At 45.1% G+C, this 19,876-nt stretch overlaps 1 protein-coding gene and 1 long non-coding RNA gene across 8 annotated transcripts in view; one reads left to right on the top strand and one right to left on the bottom strand.

Annotated features, from left to right (window-relative positions):
* Positions 1-9,878, top strand: part of LOC123480429 (uncharacterized) — a 48,675-nt gene extending 38,797 nt beyond the window's left edge. Inside the window, exons 3-4 of the long non-coding RNA XR_006656440.2 lie at positions 256-406; positions 7,655-9,878. This is a non-coding gene — a long non-coding RNA (uncharacterized lncRNA). The remainder of the gene's footprint in view (positions 1-255; positions 407-7,654) is intronic.
* The window catches only part of ACAD10 (acyl-CoA dehydrogenase family member 10), a 43,910-nt gene extending 24,059 nt beyond the window's left edge, over positions 1-19,851 (bottom strand). For 6 of the 7 annotated variants that reach the window (XM_045201031.2, XM_024567034.3, XM_045201032.2 and 3 more), the window contains exons 1-8: positions 19,709-19,845; positions 15,854-16,053; positions 11,415-11,563; positions 9,834-10,028; positions 6,014-6,172; positions 5,131-5,290; positions 3,644-3,785; positions 295-363 (exon numbers count right to left, since the gene is read on the bottom strand). In XM_045201031.2, coding sequence (XP_045056966.1) covers positions 295-363; positions 3,644-3,785; positions 5,131-5,290; positions 6,014-6,172; positions 9,834-10,028; positions 11,415-11,563; positions 15,854-16,040 — 1,061 coding nt within the window. In that variant the 5' untranslated portion in view covers positions 16,041-16,053; positions 19,709-19,845. Of the gene's footprint in view, positions 1-294; positions 364-3,643; positions 3,786-5,130; positions 5,291-6,013; positions 6,173-9,833; positions 10,029-11,414; positions 11,564-15,853; positions 16,054-19,708 lie in introns of all 7 variants that reach the window. The other variant, XM_045201030.2, reaches the window with a different exon arrangement.
* Positions 19,852-19,876: the final 25 nt, after the last annotated feature.

The raw sequence follows: 19,876 nt of genomic DNA, 5'->3' as shown, positions 1-19,876 counted from the left end.
AAAAGTTAAGAAAGCCTACAGTAAAATAATTAAACAAAAACAAACAACATAAACTAGACGGATATATATTTTTATAATGGTCAGAAAGATGTTTTCTATCAATTCTCATAAAAGCAGGCATTTCTTCATCTTTCAGGATAACTGAAAGACCTGTGAATTTCTAAGGGAGTTGCTATAAAGTCTCTTTTCTACCCAAATTTGTCTTTACTGTGACAGATAGGAATCTGACTTAGTGTATTATTGGCTTTTCTGTAGCTTGAATATGCAAGGGAACAAAATCAACCTGAACAGTACCTTGAATCCTCACAGAGGTCAAGAACTTTGGGAACAGGCACTCCAGCATTTGCCAGGGCTTTCATTATCCTGCCAGAACAAAGGGAGATGAGCATCACCGCTGGGTAAACAGGTGAGACTTTCCTTCTTCTTCTTTTTTTAATTAACTGATTTTTAGAGACAGAGAGAAAAATGTGGATTTGCTGCTCCATTTACATATACATTCACTGGTTGCTTCTCGCATGTGCCCTGACCAGGGATTGAACCCATAACCTTGGTGTCTGGGGATGACGCTCTAACCAACTGAGCTACCCAGCCAGGACTGATGAGGCTTTCTTACAATTATTTTTCTGATTTAAAAATTAGTACATGCAGAAATTAAAATGTAATTCTAAAAAATATTCAATTGACCCACAAGTGACAAGAACAAAAAATGGATGAAACAAACAAAAAGGAAATAGTGAAATTACAGACTACCACCAAACATCTTAATAATTATACTGAATTGAATACACTAAACATTCCAGTTAGAAGACGGAAGTTGTCAGACTGGATAGAAAGGCATGCTTTAACTATGTGCAGTTTATAAGAGACATACTTTAAATCTAAAAACATAGATAGAAAAAGGTAAGAGAGAATAGATGGAAAGGGAAATACCATGCAATTGGTGAACATTAGAAAGCTGGCGTAAATACATTAATAATCAAGAAGAAGGCCCAAGCATTTGGAAATTAAATAATACACCTTCATTTTAGCCATGGGCCAAAGAAGGACTCGAGAAATTAAGAAATATTTAAAAACTGTAATATTTATTAAATTAAATTCATAGTCAAAAACCTTTTCTGAAAGAGAACCCCAGGCCCCAGTGGCTTTACTGGTAAATTCTCTGAAACATGAAAGGACGAAACTTTTAAAATTTTTAAACAGGAAAATGGTCTTATCACCATTTTGATTGCCTGGTTTCCTTTCACCACTTCACCATTCTGATCCTAAGACCTAGGTTTTCCTTTGGGGAACAGCTCTCCCCCACTGTAGGTCCTCATGATTTGGGGGGACTGACCCAACCCCTGGTTCCAGGAATGGGCATAAAACCCAGAGATGGCCAATGTGAACAAAGCATCCTTCTGACCGCAGAGACAGGTTTGCTCAGGGACAAACCTGTGACCCATATTGGGCAAATGAGTCGATCTCAGGAGGCATGCTGGGAAAATCCTGGGTTATCTAGAAAAGAAAGTTAGGAGATAGAGAAAATGAATGGGTCCTGGTGACATTATTTGGACCCCTGGATCCAGCCATGCCTACAAGATTTAAATGATAAAGCCAATAAATTTTACCACCTCCCCTTCTTATTTTTATGCTTAAGTCAGTAGGTGGGTTTCCGTCACGTGCAACTGAAGACTACTACTAACATGCTACCCAAACGTGACCGGGTAAACATTGTGGTTTGTTCCTTCCCTTTAGTTTTTGTTTCCATGCTTAAGTCTTAAAAAAATAGTTAAGATAATACTCTATATATAGCTTATATCTGTTTTTATTGTATTAAAATTTTACCACACACATTTTCATGGCATTACAGGCATACCTTTATTGGCTGCAGTAACAGTATAATCCTTAAGCCTGGGCTATGGAATCCCACTGCCCGTGGGCGCTAAGCCATCACTCACACATCTCTTTAAGCCTCACCCTCCTCTTCTGTCAAATGGGGATCATAGTAGTAGCATGTCATGGAGCTGTGAAAATGCTTTGAGTTAACAATTCAAAACATTTATTAGAGCGCCTGGCACAGTGACACTCAGTAAATGTTAGCTATTACTATTATTGTTGTTTCCACAAGTAGATCTACCAAGGTTTACTTAAGCACTTCCCAATTATTGTAACTTTAGGGTGTTTCCAATTTTTTACTATAAACAACACTGTGGTGAGCATATTCATGCATACAGCTTTTTTCCCTATTTAGAATTATTTTTTAAAGAGAGACCTCCTAATTGGAATTATTAGGTCTAAAAATATGACTGCTCTGAGGTTTTTAATGAATTGTGCCACACTGTTTTCCGAAACAGTTGTCCCGATTTACATTTGGCATTTTATAAGCAGATACCATATTAGGTTTCACTTTCAAATGCACATTTTATTCCTTTACTAATAGGGAAATGCTGTCATTCCAGGAGTTTTGGAGTGTCACTCGGCACTCCAGAGTGCCTCAGTGCCTCTGGGAATGATTAGAGGAAGCTCACAAGCCGGATGCATGAGGCAGAGTGGTGGGTTTACATCTCAGAGCCTCTCTTCGACATCGCGTCTGTGTGACACATATACAAATGCTCAGAAAAGGCCATAGGTTTTCTCTTCTGTTGAGCCCCTGAGGCTTCATAACCGTCAGTCATCAGCCCCTGCAACACTTGCAGAAGTCAAATTTCAAGAACCAAAAAGTCTGGAGGAGAGAAAGTAAACAGAAGGAACGAGAAGGGGTCTGGAGCCAAAACTGCACTGTCCTCACTACTATCCGCAGCTTTCCATCTGCAGAGCAGTGGTAGCCTAGGAGGAGGAGGAGGAGGAGGAGGAGGAAGTCTTCCAGGAGCGCAGGCCCCACCCTGGAGCCCATGCATTGCTTCAGAACTCATTCTCCAAGAGACTTAGAGGTAGTTTTGGTTACATCTACTATGTTTACATTTTCCTGTTTGTAAAGCAAGCGATTTCATTTGGAATGAAATGATTTTATTTGTAACACATTTATTCTTTTAAACATTTTATTATGGAAAATTTCAAACATATATAAGTAGAGGCATTTGTATTAGAAAGTCCTGTATATCCATCATCCATTCATGGCCACAATTGTTGGGCTGTAGCCCCATTAATATTTTGATTTTGCCCTGACCCGCGTGGCTCAGTTGGCTGAGCATCTTCCTGTAGAGAGAAAGGTCACTGGTTTGATTCCTGGTCAAGGCACATGTCTGGGTTGTGGGGCCCAATCCCCAGTCGGGGCACGTGTGAGAGGCAACCAATCAATGTTTCTCTCCCTCTCTTTCTCCCTCCCTGCCCCTATCTAAAAATAAATAAAATCTTTTAAAATTGTATATTGATTTTATGACTTAAGGTCTTAGAGTCTTTAAGACTAAAGGGTAAGACTGAAGAGTATCTTAATAATGCCTTTGTTCATCTAGAAGTTCTAAAAATGCCTAATCTCCTACAGGTTTCAGTATAGAAAACAAACATGAATAAAATTAGGTTACATGTTCTTACTTGAAATAACTTTGGTGAATCATACTTGTAGTTTTAAATGTCTCAAGGCACTTAATGGAGTACTGACTTGTCAGCTCTGGGGCTGAGCTACAGAGGCCGGGCGGGTAAGGGCGCCCCGGGCCGGAGAACTTACCTGAATTCCCTCTCTACGGCGTGGGCAGATGGAAGAAGTGTCCCCGGGGGTTTCTTCCTCAGAACCAGCTGCTGGTCGGCCAGCCTGATGTAATAAGTTGGATTTGACTGCCCGTGATCAAACTGAAGGAGTTCCAATGGGCCTACAAGTTGGAAAACAAAGAAAACTCAAACCTACCCTGAAGGACAGACCTGGAAAGACAGTCTCTTTCCAACGAGTTCGGCATTCGGGGTACACTGTAAGAATGGCACCACATTCCACCAGCTTGGGTCCAGAGTCACGTGCCACTCCACTGTGTCAAGGCCACTCACTGGATTTGCACCACAATGATACTCTCACTTTTATGGTGTCCGATTTTGTCCTTCTCGCCAACTGCTACTCTGTGAAGAAGAGCTTTTGAGTTTTGTTTGTCAACCACAAGCACAGTCATGGCAACCCATCTTGCTAACTAGAAGGCTTTAAGCCTGAGGATGAAAAGTTCTCTTGTGCGTCCCTCAGCCCATGCTCAGCCAAACCACGCCTGACGCTGGGGTGATAGCTGAAAGGAGCTAAGCAGCGGCCTATGGCTTGAGCCAAAGCTGCTTTCATGAGATGCGATTTCCCACCCTAGCAGGCTGAACTCTTTGTCTCTCTTGCAGAAACATCCTAATTAGCCCTCAGCTTCATAATAAGACTGAACTCTGGACACAGATTTATTTCACTTGATCAGAATAGCCGGAAATGGTAGTTTGCCTGAGTTATCCGGCTCAGTCGGAAGGGGCCCCTCCATCTACGGCCACACCACCCTGAACGTGCCGGCTCTCATGTGATCTCAGAGGCTCGGCAAGGTCAGGCCTGGTTAGCACTTGGGTGGGAGCAAGGGCCCCTCCACCTGCAGAGGCACTGAGAACACGCCAGTCACTGGAACACATCATAGCCTGAAGTCCCACACAGAGCCTTTTCAAGGACCAACTGGGTGAGGCAAAACTTTGTCACCAGGTAGAAATGTCTTCAAAAGCTCACGAGGCACCTGTCTTTCTGAGGGTGGAATGTGAAGAAGGGTGGGACCTCCGAAGAGATGCAGACAACTTGTCACATTTTATATTATGCAACTTTTAAGTCACCTTTACAAATAAGCTGTCACCTCAACCCCCCCCCCCAAAAAAAAACAAACAAAAAAAACAACCCAGAAACTTCCAGCACCCCTGGGCACATTCTACAGTCCCCGGTTCCTCTCCTCCCTGACAGCTGTTTGCAGGCGGCAGCCACATGGCGCGCTCCGTGGAAGGGCGGGCAAGCACACTTTGGAGGGTGCATAGGAAAGGAGGTGAGCGCTTTTTCCCAAGCAGAACTGAAGCTGCACTGAGACCCACCGGGCTCAGTGGCTGTTTTCCTTACCACATTGCCTCTTTGGCTCTGGCACATTGCACTCGGGTTGCTTTGAAAGTGAGAACCAGCCTGAAAGCCTGACCTTGGAAGGAGTTACCAAAATACAAAAACTCAAATACCTGTGGTTTGGGTCCCCAGTAAGTCTTTGAGGTACTTCTCCAAGGAATCTTTGGGAATTTCCATTGTGCTTCTCACGGGGCGAGTGTTTGGAACAACTGTTCTCAAGGTAAAACCCAAAAGAGATTCTAATTCCTTTACTGCAGCCTCTGGGTCATTGACCTGGTTTCAAAGAAAATAATGAACATGCTACCAGTCACCCTTGACCTCTCCTCCTGTCTGTTCTCTAAGATGGCAACTTTTAGAAAGAAACATCCTAGAATTCAGTTGTCTGGGCAAGGACTTTGAAGTCAGGATATTCAGTTAATGAGGAAGCCATAGAATGAGTTTCCTCTTCCCATTTAATTACAAAACACATCAAACTTTCTGTCTGCGGGGCAGGGTTCCAGTTAAGAGTCCACGATCCTCCCTCGTGCCAGGAGGGAAGAATACTGTGCTGCAGCATCCACTCTGTCTCTACGAGCCCGTCAGCTTCAAAAGGAAAACTCAGCCGTGGAAAGCTGGACCAAGAACCCCTGCTCCCATGGCTTCTTGTGCTTCTCAGCCATGCCCTGGGCTGGACTGTGGGGCTGGTAGCTGCTGGCTCCCCACCCAGAAGAGCATCACTAGGACAGCCTGTGACTGCCATCCCAAACATCTGCAGCCTGCCACTCACCTGCTGTGTACCTCTTCTCAAACCGCCTTCTCAGTACGCGTTTGTGTTACTTCCCATTAAATATATAAGCAGCCGGTCACACTGATTTCAGAATTAAAAAACAAATAGGCTCCGGCAACATGGGGAAAACCACTACAGGCAGCTACCACTATGAATGTAAGAGGGCAGCACAGGGATGCTCACACTAGTGCCTGGAGCACAGTAAGGCTTCAAAGGGCAGCGACCATTACCTTGATGGTGTGCATACCCAGGCTGGCAGCTGCTTTGACATTCTGCCCGAGATCATCGAGAAAGATGGACTCCGAAGGCTGCAGGCCGAGCCGCTCCAAGCACAGCTTGTATATCCTGGGGTCCGGCTTACAGACGCCTTCCAGACAGGACTCCACGACCTGAGGGAGGGACAGGAATGAGAGATAAATGGCCCTGAAGGTGGTGTTCCCACATGCACGCCACTGTATTTTTTTTTTTTAAGAACAGAAGGAAGGCAGCTGAGATTTGTTAGAACAAGTAACTTGAGAGTATTTTGATAGAAAATGCTGTTGCTTTTTTAAATGGAGTGATTTGAACATTTTGGACTAAAACCCAGGGGCCAACTCAGAAAACTGAAGTTCTGGGTCGCTGTTTGACCTTGTGTAAACAGCGAAGCCACAATGGGCCTCAGTTTCAGCCCCAGTGAAGTGGGAAAACTAATAGCCATCTTACCTGTCCTAGTGGTTGTTGTGAAACTTAAGGAAACTTGAATGAGTTCCAAAATGACAAAGCATTTTGCTGTTAGATATTGTGCCTACACTGAGCAGAAGGAAAGATGTACATTTCAGTTTTAGGGAAAGTATTTCACCATTTTTTCAGAAAGGAGGCACTGTTTACTGTTACAAAAGACCCAGGCCTTTAATGTCTATATTTCAGAAGTTAAAAAACAGCCATACTCAACTTATATGGATAACTCCCACAGGAGGGCTGATACCAGAGGCCATTGGGGGCAAAGGCACTTGCTTTCTTGTGAAGAGCCTCCTGCATCCTGACAGCCTCACTTCAACTGTACATCTAACCTGGGACCAGCGTGGCTGCTGAGGGTTCAGGAGACCCTGGAAAAAGCTGTCTCAGTGTCAGGCTGTCTCTGATCCAGCACCCCTGGGAGTCCCCTCTTATACTGAATTCCCTATAAAGTGGGCCTCAGATGGCCACAGAGGCCTATCACCAATAGTTTCTGGTCTGCCCTAAGAATAGAACTAAATCCCTGACTCACCTCTAGAATGACCCACACTCTCCAAGTCCAAGGACAAACCTGAGGGCCCCTCCCTCTACTCCACAGTGGCATTATTGAAAGCTGGCTGAGAACTGCCCTTTCTGGTAAATAAATGTCCTGAGTCAATGGGACCTCTCTTCCTGGTCTCCTAAGGACCTGAATGAGCTAAAAAGACAAAGAAGCTCCTTCTAAATAAAACATCAGTAGTGGGTAGCAGAGACACCAGGTGTTTCAGACACCAATCAATGTATCATGCTGCAGGGAAGCCACATAGCAGTACTGGTTGAGACAAGAGAAGAGAGAGGGCACAGAGCCCAGGGGAATGGGGCTGAGTTCTGACAAGGAATCATCTCTTCTCATGTGTAGTTACATTTGGGGCAAAGTAAAAATTCTTAAGATTTAAGTTTGATGAAATTCCTCCCCTTCTCTTTCTGTTCTACCCTACAGGATAAAAACGTTCTGATTTGTTTTACAATAATGTGAATACACTTAACACTACTGAACTATACACTTAAAAAATAGTTAAGATGGTGAATTTTATGTAATGTGTTCTTTTACTGTAAGAAATAATGTAGAAAACCAGATGAAATTTTAAAAATGTTTTAATTGACATTTTTCTTTTTAGACAGAGAGGAAGCAGGGGGAGAGAGAGGCATAGGTCTATGAGAGAAGCATCAAACGGCTGCCTCCCGTTTGCGTCCCAACCGGGGATCAAACACGCAACCTGGGCGAGCCCACAACCTAGGTACGCGCCCTGAGCAGGAATCGAATCCATGACCTTTTGGACAACACTCCAACCAACTGAGCCACATCAGCCAGAGCTAGAGGACATTTTTTTCAAAAGCCACATGCATCTCAGCAGAGACAGGTTCCTATAATAATGGTTGAAGAGTTCAGAAACAGCCTCCAGTGTCGACAGAGATCATAGAAGTGGTCACCCTATCTTTACCTCTATCAAAAAATTTTTTCCTGCCTTGTAGCTTTGGAGAACAAACACCTAAATCCTTGTTCTTGAGGACATGGATTTCAAAACTCCAGTATCCTACAGACCTGAAATATGAAAACCAGCCAAAAAGCAGCTGGGAAGCATACACCAGAGGGCCTGTGAGGTCTGAATAAACAAGTCCATTGGTTTTAGTTCACAGATCTTTTATTTTATTTTATTTTTTAAAAGATCTTATTTATTTATTTTTAGAGGAAGGGGGGAGAAAGAGAGGGAGAGAAACATCAATGTGTGGTTGACTATCACGCCCCCTATTGGGGACCCGGTCTGCAACCCAAGCATGTGCCCTGACTGGGAATTGAACCAGCAACCCTTTGGTTCACAGGCTGGTGCTCAATCCACTGAGCTACACCAGCCAGGGCCACAGATCTTTTAAATTGTAGCTTCCAGTGGAAGAGCCCAATGTGAGCCTGGCCAACTTAATTTGTCCAGATGCAGGTATCATCCCTGTAGCCACACTTGGTGGAAGGAATCTCTGTGTTGAGGACTTACCTATGTGCCAGGCACTGTGCTGAGTGCTTTGCATGCATTATCTTCTGGAATCTGCACAGCTACCCTACAACAAAGAAATCGCTCTTCCTGTATTACAGGTGAGAAAACTGAGGTTAGGGAAGCAAGGCTACCTGCCATGGTCACCGGGCTCTCAAGTGGCAGAGACAGGACTGGATTCTGGACGAGGTCCCTGAGCACTCACAGGGGAAGGAGCTTGGAGGAGGGCCGAAATGTGGACAAGTGGGGAAACCAACAGTCAGAGCAGGTAAGGAGCCAGGCACAGTGTCTAGAGAGAGAGCTCTATCTCTGCCAGCCCTCTTACAAGGAGAGGGAGGAAGTAGAAGGTGGAAGCAGCATTAGGTGAGGAGGTTAATTTGCAACACTTGTGTTCTGAATTTCTGCCTGTCAATTCAACTGGATTTGATGTTCTAAAATAGCACGGTCCAACAGAACTTTCCACAGGGATGGAAATGCTCTCTCTCCAATATAGTAACCACTGGCCTCAGGTGACGACTGAGCACTTGAAATGCAGTAAGTGTGTATTCCAGAGGGCGGGGATGGTGGCTGTCACATCGAACACAGTGTCCCTTCGTGCACAGCCAGTGCCCGGCGCATAGTAACTGCTCTGTAAGAATCGGTTTTCAGTTTAAGCAATTCATCTATCAGTAATTTACATCCATCCCAAGATAACAACCAATCTTCTCTTAGGGAAATGAGGAATCCTTCGTAGACGTGACCTCCTGGCACTGCGATAGTCCAGCACTGCACGCTCCGTCTATCACAACAGCCACTAGCCATGTGGGGTTATTTACACTGAAATTAATGAAGAGGAAATACAATTCAGTTCCTCGGTGACATTAGCCACATTTCAAGTGCTCAATAGCCGTACATGACTAGTAGCGACCCTGTTCGACATTCCTTTTATGGGACAGCGCCAGTCTAAGGACTGATGCCACAGAAACAGAGGGCAACACGACTGGTCTTTGAAGAGAGAGGTCAAAGGGCGCATTAAGAGGGCTGACAGAGGTGTATGTGTTACGTGGTGACTACGCTTCATTCCCAGAATGTAAGGAAGTCTCTAAAGCTGAGGCTTCAACCACTTACCAAATCCCATAAATGTGTGACCTGGCTAAGAGCTCAGTGATATTTTAAAAGTCCTCTTTTCAGCCTGTGGTGTCTCAACCTAACTTAGTTAAGTGTCTAAATAAAAATACCCACCACTCAAGACCTGCTACAAGGCAGCGTTAAATGTTGCATCCTGCAGCAAGAACAGACTGTTTTTAATTGTTTTGGATCACTTCAGACTTACCACATCAAACTGTTTCCGGTCCAGGGGCAAAAAGCTTTGGCCATCAGAGAGATAAAAATTATTGCTCAACACAGCAGTCTTAAGTCCTTTTGCCCGAATTTGAGTTATGGCTTCAGTCATCACTGGGAACTGCTTTGCCACTTGCTCACTGGTCAGCAGAGAGAAAAAGGAGCCCACAGGCACACAGGTCTTTGACTAAGAACAGGGGAGGGGAGGGGACAGCAAGCAATCATTAGGAGTAAAATCACCAACAGAGAAAAAGACATAGACATATTCCCAGCTCCCTGCTGTGACCTGGCTGTAAAAGCCGGGGCCACTGGCTTGCTGCCTAAAGGGAACCCTCTCCCTCGGCCATCTGCAGAACTTCGCATATGAGATGACAAAAGAAATGACTTAGAATTAGAGTGACAATGGTTAGGGAATAGAGCTATTTATATCAGTATTCCAGTTAAAGGAGTTCTTTATTTCACTCATGGGTTGTAGATTTTAAAAAGTAGCAGGATACCAAGAGGATACATGAAACTCTAAAAGTGCATTGAGTAGATGTAATCAAATTTTTAGTGATCCAGAAGACATTTAATGATTTTGTATTGCCTCAGCATCACCATTATGAACTTCAGTTTCTGATCAATTTTTTTTTAATTCAATCTGTGTGGGACTTGAAAACTCATACTTTATCATGTTTTAAAATCTGCAAAGGCAAGTCTACTGTTTTATACACACACACATTTTACAGTAACTTCAATGAAATACAATTCACATACCATATAACTCACCCATTTAAACCATACAATTCAGTGGCTTTTAATATATTCACAAAGTTATGCAACCATCATCACAATCATATTTAGAACACTGTCACCACTCTAAAAGGAAGCCCCTTACCCATCAGCAGTCACTCCCCCTTCCCTCCCCCACACCCCTCCCCACACTCCCCCATACTCCTAGTCCAAGTAAATCACTAATCTGCTTTCTGAGTCTTATAGATGTACCTCTTCTGGACAGTTCATATAAATGGAATCACACAATCTGTGGTCTTTTTTGACTGGCTTTTTTTTCCACTTAGCATAATGTTTTCAAAGATATATATATATATATTTAAAATTGTGGTAGAATACATTAACATAAACTTTACTGTTTTAACAACTTAATGTGTACAGTTGAATGCCATTAAGTACAGTCGCTGTGTAGCCATCTCTACCATCCATCCACAGGACTTTATTTACTGTATTTTCATGACATTTTAGCGGTTATTGTGAAGGTCACGTGAGTTCATATAAAGGCCTTAGAAAAACACACAGTGTAGAGAAAAGGTTCAATATCATTATTGCTTAAGAAAGCTTTCCAGTCAAAGCCATCGTGCACACAGCTCCTGTTTCAGACAAACAGTAGCTGATGGGAGGTTAGTAATGGAATATTTTTACTTATTCATATATGCAGTTGAATTGGGTACCTGGGAATAGAAGAAATAACTTAAAATTTATAATGACTAGATTTTCACTTCTTTATTTGCAGTTTAATAAATGTAGATGAGTGTTAGGCAAGAAGAATTATGGAAATTCAAGTATGTTTCTCACTCACAGTTTCAGAGCAGAGTCTCCCAAATTCTTGTAAGAAAGCCTCTATTGTCATCTCTCCTCTCATAAATTTCATCCAGGGCCCGTTTTCACCACCCGAGATGAAGGCCTTCAGTATAGTTCCGGAAGGGATGCGATTCTGTACCTCCCATCCTACAGGGAGTAAAATGTGCAACAGGTGAAATCCATGAACAACGGCTGCAGTGTAGGGGGTCAGGGGAATTACCACACCAGTTCCTGTGGCATCACTGTGGTGCCAAGTGGGCTCCACTGGGAACTGGCAGAAATTCAGGAAATGCAGCTCTCAGCCTTCGATCTGCAAGGGAGCAGCGGTACTAATCTGTGTGCCCGAGTGGACATTGCTGCTAAGCCTCATGTCCTGACCACCTGCCTGAGATGACACTGGACACCGCATTCCACATTCTCTTCCCACGTTTCTCATTAGCTGGCTCAGACATATGAGGTCACTCACACAGTCCTGGCCGCACAGGAAGGAAGGGCATGTGCTATTAAGCCAGATTCTGACAGCACTCCAAAACAAGCCCTTCATTTGGTAGACTGCAGTAATCCTTTACGGCTGTGTGGCAGGTACACTGAAACCTTCACTCAAGGAATGCTGTCTTTGTGGAATAAAGGAGAAAATGTCTCTCTACAAAGAGCTAAGGCAGTGGCCGGACTTGCATCTGTACATACTGGAAACATGTGGACAGGGCTTGCTTTTTCTTGTATGAAGTTGCTTTTTTTTCTATATGCAGCTGCTATGGGGCAAATATATATATAACATTCATAATTATATCTAAGACATAATATAACTTACACATATCTTTTGTCTTGATAAAGTAGTGACTACACATTGAAAATGTTTCAGTCAAGGCAGAAAGGCATAAAAAGAAACTGAAACAACAAGCAATCCCATTCTTAGAAATAACCAGCGTTACCAATTTGGAGTGTGTCTTTTGAGGGCAGCAAGGCTTTTAAACCTCATTCCAAATAGGAATACTTCTTTAATTTTAGAACTAAAGGGTATAGCTTCTCTCAAGGTCTTGGAGATGGCAAGCACCTAAGGAAACTGGCCCGCTCGCGTGCTGCCAGCGGGAGCGTGAACAAGTACAACCTCAATGGAGAGCACAATTTTAAATGCACATACATTTGACGTAGCGATTCCACTTCTAAGACTTTCTCCCACACATATAGTTATAAAAGTAAGCAAAGGCTAGGTGCAGGATCTTTGTGCAGAATTGCTTGTAATAAAAACCACCAGAGCCCTGACCAGTATGGCTCAGTTGGTTGGGCATCATCCCACAGAGCAAAAGGTCACTGGTTCGTCCGGGTGCGTACAAGAGGCAACCAATCAACGTTTCTCATCCTCTCTTCCTCTCTCCCTTCCCCTCTCTCTAAAAATAAATAAAGTAAAATGTTTTAAAAAGAACTAGAGACATAAATATATTAATAAAGAGCTGGTTAAATCAACTATGGTAGGTCCATATAATGGAATACCACACAGACGTTAAGATGTGTAAACCAGACCACAGATCAGCAAAATGTGGCGTAGGGGCCACATCTGTCTTCCATCTGTCTTTGCAGAAAAAGTTTTGTGGGAGCACAACCACACCTGTTCCTTCGCTGTTGTCTGCCGCTGCTTTCACCCTGCAGCAGCAGAGCCACAAGGCTCACAAAGCCTGCCTAGCCCTTTATTTAAAAGATTCGATGACCCCTGAACTGCACCTGTGAAGCAGGGTGCAGCCAAGAGGAGGGCCCCAAGAAGGATTTGTGATGGGGTCCAGGACTTGGGGTGTCCAGGAAATATTAGAAAAATATATATAGGATGTCCTCACCCCACAAGCCTGAGCCGGGGGGGATGGGACACAGGGAGCTGGGCCATTCAGAGCTGTTTTGGTTAGCAACAGCTTTGCAGCTAACAACCCCTGGCACGGTCATTTAACATATCTATAACCGTTAACTGGTTTCATAGATATGTTAAATAGCTGTGGCCTTGCTTTGAGCCAGGGGGATGGGAGCAAATTCCACCCAAGATGGGCCTGGGAAGCAACTCCCCCTGGTTACAGGGCCTGCGTGAGAGCTTGGAGATGATTGGCTCCATGCTATGGAGCCACACCTGCCCAGACTTACTATGGCAGCCCAGTAAAGCTGGAAGAATACAGGGATGCTGGCAGGTGTAACTGACTGTAGGAGGAGTCGGAAATGGGGCTGCAAAGGAAGATGGGCGCTGGGATTTAAACCTAGGCACGGCAGCCATAAAGAGAGAGACCACGCAGTTCTGAAGCAAGTAGATAGGTAGAGGTCCATGCGGTTCTGATGAAGTGAATAGGGAAAGAAGAGGACCACGTGGTCCTGAAGGAGAGTAGAGAGGACCACGCGGTTCTGAGGGGAAAGGGAGGACCACGCGGTTCTGAGGGGAAAGGAGAGAACCATGAGTTTCTGAAGCAAGTAGATAGGTAGAGGTCCACGCAGTTCTGATGGAGGAAAAGGAAGACCATGTGGTTTTGGAGTGCTTCTTTTTGCCAAACGGCTTAGGCAGCAGGAGAGACTTTGCAGCCATAGAAAAAGGGGAGAACGGACTCTTGCTGGTGGGCTATGAGAAGGTGCCACATGGCTTTGGATTAACTGGAGATTGCAGCAGCCACACAGCTGATGGTGCCGGGAGCCTGAACCACGGACTTCTACTTCTTTTCCTGAGACACGGTACCCCGGACTGGGCACAGGGAGAGGGAAGGACTGTGCATCTGTGGGTATTCTAGAGGACTTTAGTATCTTATTGAAGACATTAAGTCATTACTCTAAGTCTGTGTAACTTTTAAATAAACAATCCCTTTCCTTTTCACCAGTCTCTGGCATTGAGAGACGTCTTCCCTCTGGCGGCGGGCATTTCGAACCTAGCAGGTGGGCATGGGGGGGGGGAGGAACCTCCAGAGACAGAAAGGGGGAATCCTTTCTGTGATAATTTATCGTGAACCACCCCCTGCCTGCTCTGTAACACCTGTGCCTAGTGATGTGAGAAAGGTGCCGAGATAATCTACTGAGTCAAAAAGGGAAGGTATGGAAACATTTGTGGAGTGTGATCCAATTTGGTGTTTGTGTATACACATGTCACACGCACATACATAGACACACTCTCGTGTATGTATATACATACTTAGTTACACACATAGACATATATGTAATTCTTGAAGGATAAACAGGAAGCTTTTCACAATGAAAACCAGTGAAGGCTTGGAACCACGAGGGAGGGGTGGAGGTGGCCGCAGGAAATTCACCTTTGCATGTGACCCACTTTCAGCACTCACTAGAAGACAGGGATAGAAAGGGGTCGAGGCAGCAGGAGTGGAGAGCAGCCAATGGGTTCTCGAGATATTTTAGAGAAAGTCAAGAAGCTTCCTACCCAGTGACCTTTATGCTCTCTGTCTGCCAAGCAGGAAGGCTTGGGGTGGGGCAGTATGATGACTCCTGGGGGGGTTTGGAACAGCCCTGTGGTAAAAGTGAGAGGAGTATGAGTAGAGGAATAGAGAAGCGGAGAGCCCAGCTACTCCTGGAACAACAACAAAAAATGGCTCACTTAGCCAGTTTGCATAGCCGGGTAATTTTTTACCCAGGAGCACAGAAAACCTGCACTTGAGTTAATTTAGCATGGAGAATTGCTCAACCAGCCGCTACAGCAGGTCAAAAGGAGAGGGACAGCTGTTTGGCCCTTTTTCCTTCCTGCTGGCTGGAATGAGAATGTAATGGCAGCAGGCGAAGCATCGAAGGCAGAACTCACAGCAGGGCAACACAAGGGAAAGAGCCTGAGTCCCTGTTGTCACAGAGCTGCGCATGAGTTCCAGCCCCCATACCTGGGCTTTCACGTGCAATAAACCTCATCTTGTTTCAGTCACTGTTTTGTTAGGTTTTCTAACACCTAGAGCCAAAACTAGTCAAAGTGAAATCAGTTAAACTAAGCAGGAAAAAGCGTAAAACCAGGAGGGGCTGACAAGGACAGGATCAGAGACTGGCGGTTTGCTCTCGGGTTTAGCGGGAGGCTGGTGGAAGAGGGAAGGCTGTGATCAAAGGGGGGGGATTTCAGCATTCCAGACTGCGGAAGTGGCCCAGTTCTCAGGGAAAGGTGGCTAAATCCTACGCATAACAATGACACCTCACCCTGTACTGAGAATTTTAGGTGAGTTGAACACTTGCTGTGGGCCACCTCATTTCACTCTCCTCAAGCCCCAAAGAGGTGGGCACTATGATTGACTTAATGATGAGGAAAGTAAGACTCAGAGAAGTTGAATAATTTGCCAAACATCATCAACCACTGAATGGTGGCTGGAATTTGATTCAAGAGCCAGAATATGACCCACTGCTGCCCCATGTTCCTCTCCATCTCCCCTTATGGCCTTCCTTTTCCCCCACCCCCACCCCGTCTCTGAAAGTGAAATAGGAAAAGCTCACCTGCAGCCAGTCTCCCCGGAGAAGGAATGAGAACTCCACCCATGTCAAAGATGACCGCTCTGTAGGGACCACCTCCAGAATGTGTCCATCGCCGGGCTCCCTGGGGCCCACACTGGTTGTGTTTCAGGAAGGCTGCCCTCCAAGCCCACTGGAGACATGAGGACTGGAAAAGCCGTCCTATGTGCATGTCGAGGCCAAAGCTGCGTAAGAAGGCACAGGGCAGTTTGCCATCACCACGTCCAGCCCAGACCTCAGCCCCGGAGCTCAGGGCTGTCAGTTGGACATCCCCATTGATTGCCAACAAACACTCCAAATCACAACCAGAACTGAGCTTTATCTCTGCCCTCCCCGACTACTCCTTTTTCCTGGGTTCTTTAGCTCAGTAAAGGGCTCCACCATTCACCTAGCTGCCCATGCTAGAACACCATGGAGTTGGCCCCTGCCTTCCCTTAGTCCTCCACCCAGCAGCCTCAACTCCAGTTGCTCTGGACTATCAGTTCCTCCTGAACTGCCTCTGCTCTCCACGACCCCCTGCACTCTCACTGCCAGTATCTCACCCACAGAGCATTGCAACAGCCCCCAGAATGGCCCCCTTGCCTCTTCTCCAACCTCCTTCCCATTTTTTTTCACCCTTCAACCAGAGAAATCTCCCAAAAGAGTAAATTCAATCACATCCTAGCCTCATTTAAAAACTTCAGTGGCTCCCCACTGCCCTCAAGATGAACTTCCTTAACCTGACTTAAAAAGCCCTGTACCATCTGCCTCTCCTAGTTTTTACACATTAACCTGGATTAACCTAGACCCACAAATCTATACGCAGCTTCCTCAAGCAACGTTCTGCTCCCAAGCCTTTCATACGCTCTTCTTTTGGCCTGGGATGCTCCCTTCTACTGGTTACCTGGCTAATTCCAAGTTGTCCTTTAGGTCATACCTTACCTGTCACTTCCTTCCTCAAACCTCTTCTGGCTACCAGAAAAGATCGATGAGGAGTCTCTGTTGTATATTCCTAAGGTGCCCTGTACTTACCTCCTCCTAGCACCTATGATGCCACCATCACGCCATCATCCTTCCTTCAGATGACTTGCAATGGCTTCCCAACTGTTCTCCATTGCCTCTTGCCCAAACTTATTTTCAAAAGGTTCCGAAAAAACCAAGTATATACATACAGCACACACACATACAGATATATACCTATGGATACATGTGGTATCCATATGTATGTATCCATTTGTAGACAAATCAAATGTGGCAAAATGTTAATAATTAGTTTCGGTGAAAGTTATATGATGAAGGGTATTGAGAGATCTTACCCTGTTCTTTAAACTTTTCTGTAGGTCTGAGGTGAAAAGCAGGGGTGGGGGAGGACAAAATAATTAAAGCAAATTCTATTTGCAGTCAGTTCCTCATGAAAATCTAAGTTTTTAATGTGATTTCTGTAGTTGAAAACTTACTGAAAATCAGGTTAGAGTGAAACAGGTTGGTAAGAGAACCTACAAGTTTATGAGAGTCGCGTCAGTGCCACCCTAAGGATGCAATGAACTAAGAATCTAAAAAAAAGATTCTTAAACAGTAAGTCCTCAAGATGATATACTGTGTTTCTCACGTAACTGGAAATTTGCTGAATTGGGGAGTGAGTTTTGAAATGAAAAATGTAGAGGTTGATTTGCGTTTTCACTTTTACTTATGTTCCAATGCCAAGTTTACAATGGAAGGAGAAGTTTATTTATAGGTTCCTAAAAGCACCAACACATCTCGTGTGCAGAGATGAAAAGTGTCTCTGGGGCCCAAAGGACTGATCTTTGTCCTCACTGACGACACTGTCCCCCACATACTGGCGCTAATGGATGTGTGGGCAATGCTCCCGTGGCTAGTCTGCTAATTCTTTCCTTTTAGGGACGACCGTTCCATTCTAGCCGCTTCCCAGTACTTTCTTCAGAGACAGAAAATGCTGTGATTTCTCGTTATCTCCAGGCAGTGGTACCTGCCATGTCTACTGATTGAACTGCCTCTCCCTGCTTTATCAGCCTGTGAACTTCCATTCACTTTTACAGGACAGCCTCAGCTCCCCCCTCTGGAGAGGCTTTTCTCTCCTTTTCCAGGCAGGCCACATTACTTTTTTTTTTTTTTTCCACTCCCATTGCTTTTTCTCCATACCTTCGCTAGGAGTTACCCCACTACACAGTACTGTTTTCATGTCTATCTTCTCCTATAATGGTAAACTCCTTAAGGCAAGGGTTATCTTATTTTTGTGTAAGATCTAGATACATAGAAGATGCTCAGAATAAATGAGTTGGAAGGGTGACTGGATGAATCAGAAAACAGGAAAACTGGGAGACAGGTTTAGTTGTTGCCAGCCCCAAGGAACTGTAACAAGACCAACCTGCCCATTTGTAGCTACAATTCTAGTTCGGTGAAACTAGCAACGTTCTTCTTCTCTGTGCCTCTCAGAAACAATGAAATTAGTAAAATACAGATTTGCCACCTAAACTATGCTATCATAAGTAGGCACACACATTGAGTTATACAATAAGAAGATGATTTAGTAAAGAGATTGAGTGTTGGCTCTGGAATCAGATAGCTTGGGCTCAAATTCTCGTTCTGCTACTTACTAAGTGTGAGATTCTAAGCAAGTTACTTGCTCTCTCTGAGCCTCAGCTGCCTCCTCTGTGCAATGGGAACAGTTACAGTACCTGTCTCATAATGTCATTGTTACTATTACATGAGGTAAAGTATGTAAAGCACTCAGGTGAGTACCTGGCACACTATTAAATGTTATCTACTGCTGTGATATATTACAAAATGTTCACACGAGTTCTCGTGCCGTATGCATATACTACATGCATCTGTCATGCATGCTTTCACATAAGCCAGTGATTGTTAACAAGGGGCCATTTTGACCCCAAGGAGACATTGTGATCATCACCCCTCCGGGAGTGCCACTGGTATCTAGTGGCTCAGAAGGATAGGAAACACACACACCCAGAATTATCAGAACCCAAATTGTCACCAGTGAAGACGTTGAGAAACCTTGATATAAAGGGTATACTGAAACACATTTCATAGGGTACAGCCACAACTTACACATACACATATATGTTCATGCTATGTGTGTATATAGTCTATATACCTTCACCTGTCCAGGATGTGCTGTGACACACCTAGATATTGTAGCATTACTAGAATAGCAGACACTGGTCATGTATGTGCCATTCTGTATTGACTGTGACTACCTATTTGCTAAAGGCATACTGGAAAGAATGCTGAATCTCAGAAAACCTGATGTGTATAGAGTCACAGGCTCTATTCATTTCATCCTCACAGCTGTATGAGAATATTACTCCAATTTTACGCAAAACCTAGACCAAGGTCATATACCTGGTGGTCAAGGACGACTCCGTAAGAACAGGAACTGGGTCTTTATCTTATTCACCAAGGTATCCCCACCACCCAAACAGTGCCCTAGGCTCTCAGTAAACGTGTGTGAAGGGATGGAGCAGGGGAGCAGGACCCAGATCTACCTCTAGCACTTTGCGCTCAACCCACCCACCGCCCTAGCTTAACAGAGTCGAAATCACTGCAATCCAGTCCCTACTCATCCTAGGGGCCCTCGCAGAAGTGCATTCACCTAAGTCTCAGCGTGCCCATCTGTGAAGGGGGGCTGACACACAGCAACCCTGCCTAGACTTACAACTCGCAGTCAAGCACCACCCAAGGAGGCAGGAGCCCTCCGCCTAACGCGGGTGCCTCGGGCAATGCGCAGACCTCCCGGAGCGGGGAGGCCCCCCGCGCCGTCAGCTGAGGAGCCCCGAGGCGAGGCCTGCCGGGTAGTTTAGCTCGGGCTGGGCGCAAACCCACCGATCGGCCTAACGTCGGGTGGAAGGAGTGCCTGCAACGCCCACGACGTCCCTCCTTCCCAACCTCTTCGAAATCGCGTCCAGAGGGATCCAGCTCCACGCCACCACGGCAGCCACGTGCCTGCCACCCCAGCCAATCGCAGCGCACGCCGGTCCACGCAGGAGGATC

Source organism: Desmodus rotundus, chromosome 7, assembly GCF_022682495.2.
Source record: "Desmodus rotundus isolate HL8 chromosome 7, HLdesRot8A.1, whole genome shotgun sequence".
NCBI classification, from domain to species: Eukaryota; Metazoa; Chordata; class Mammalia; order Chiroptera; family Phyllostomidae; genus Desmodus; species Desmodus rotundus.
The sequence above is the reverse complement of the archived record's forward strand: the minus strand, read 5'-3'. Positions and strand labels throughout refer to the sequence as shown.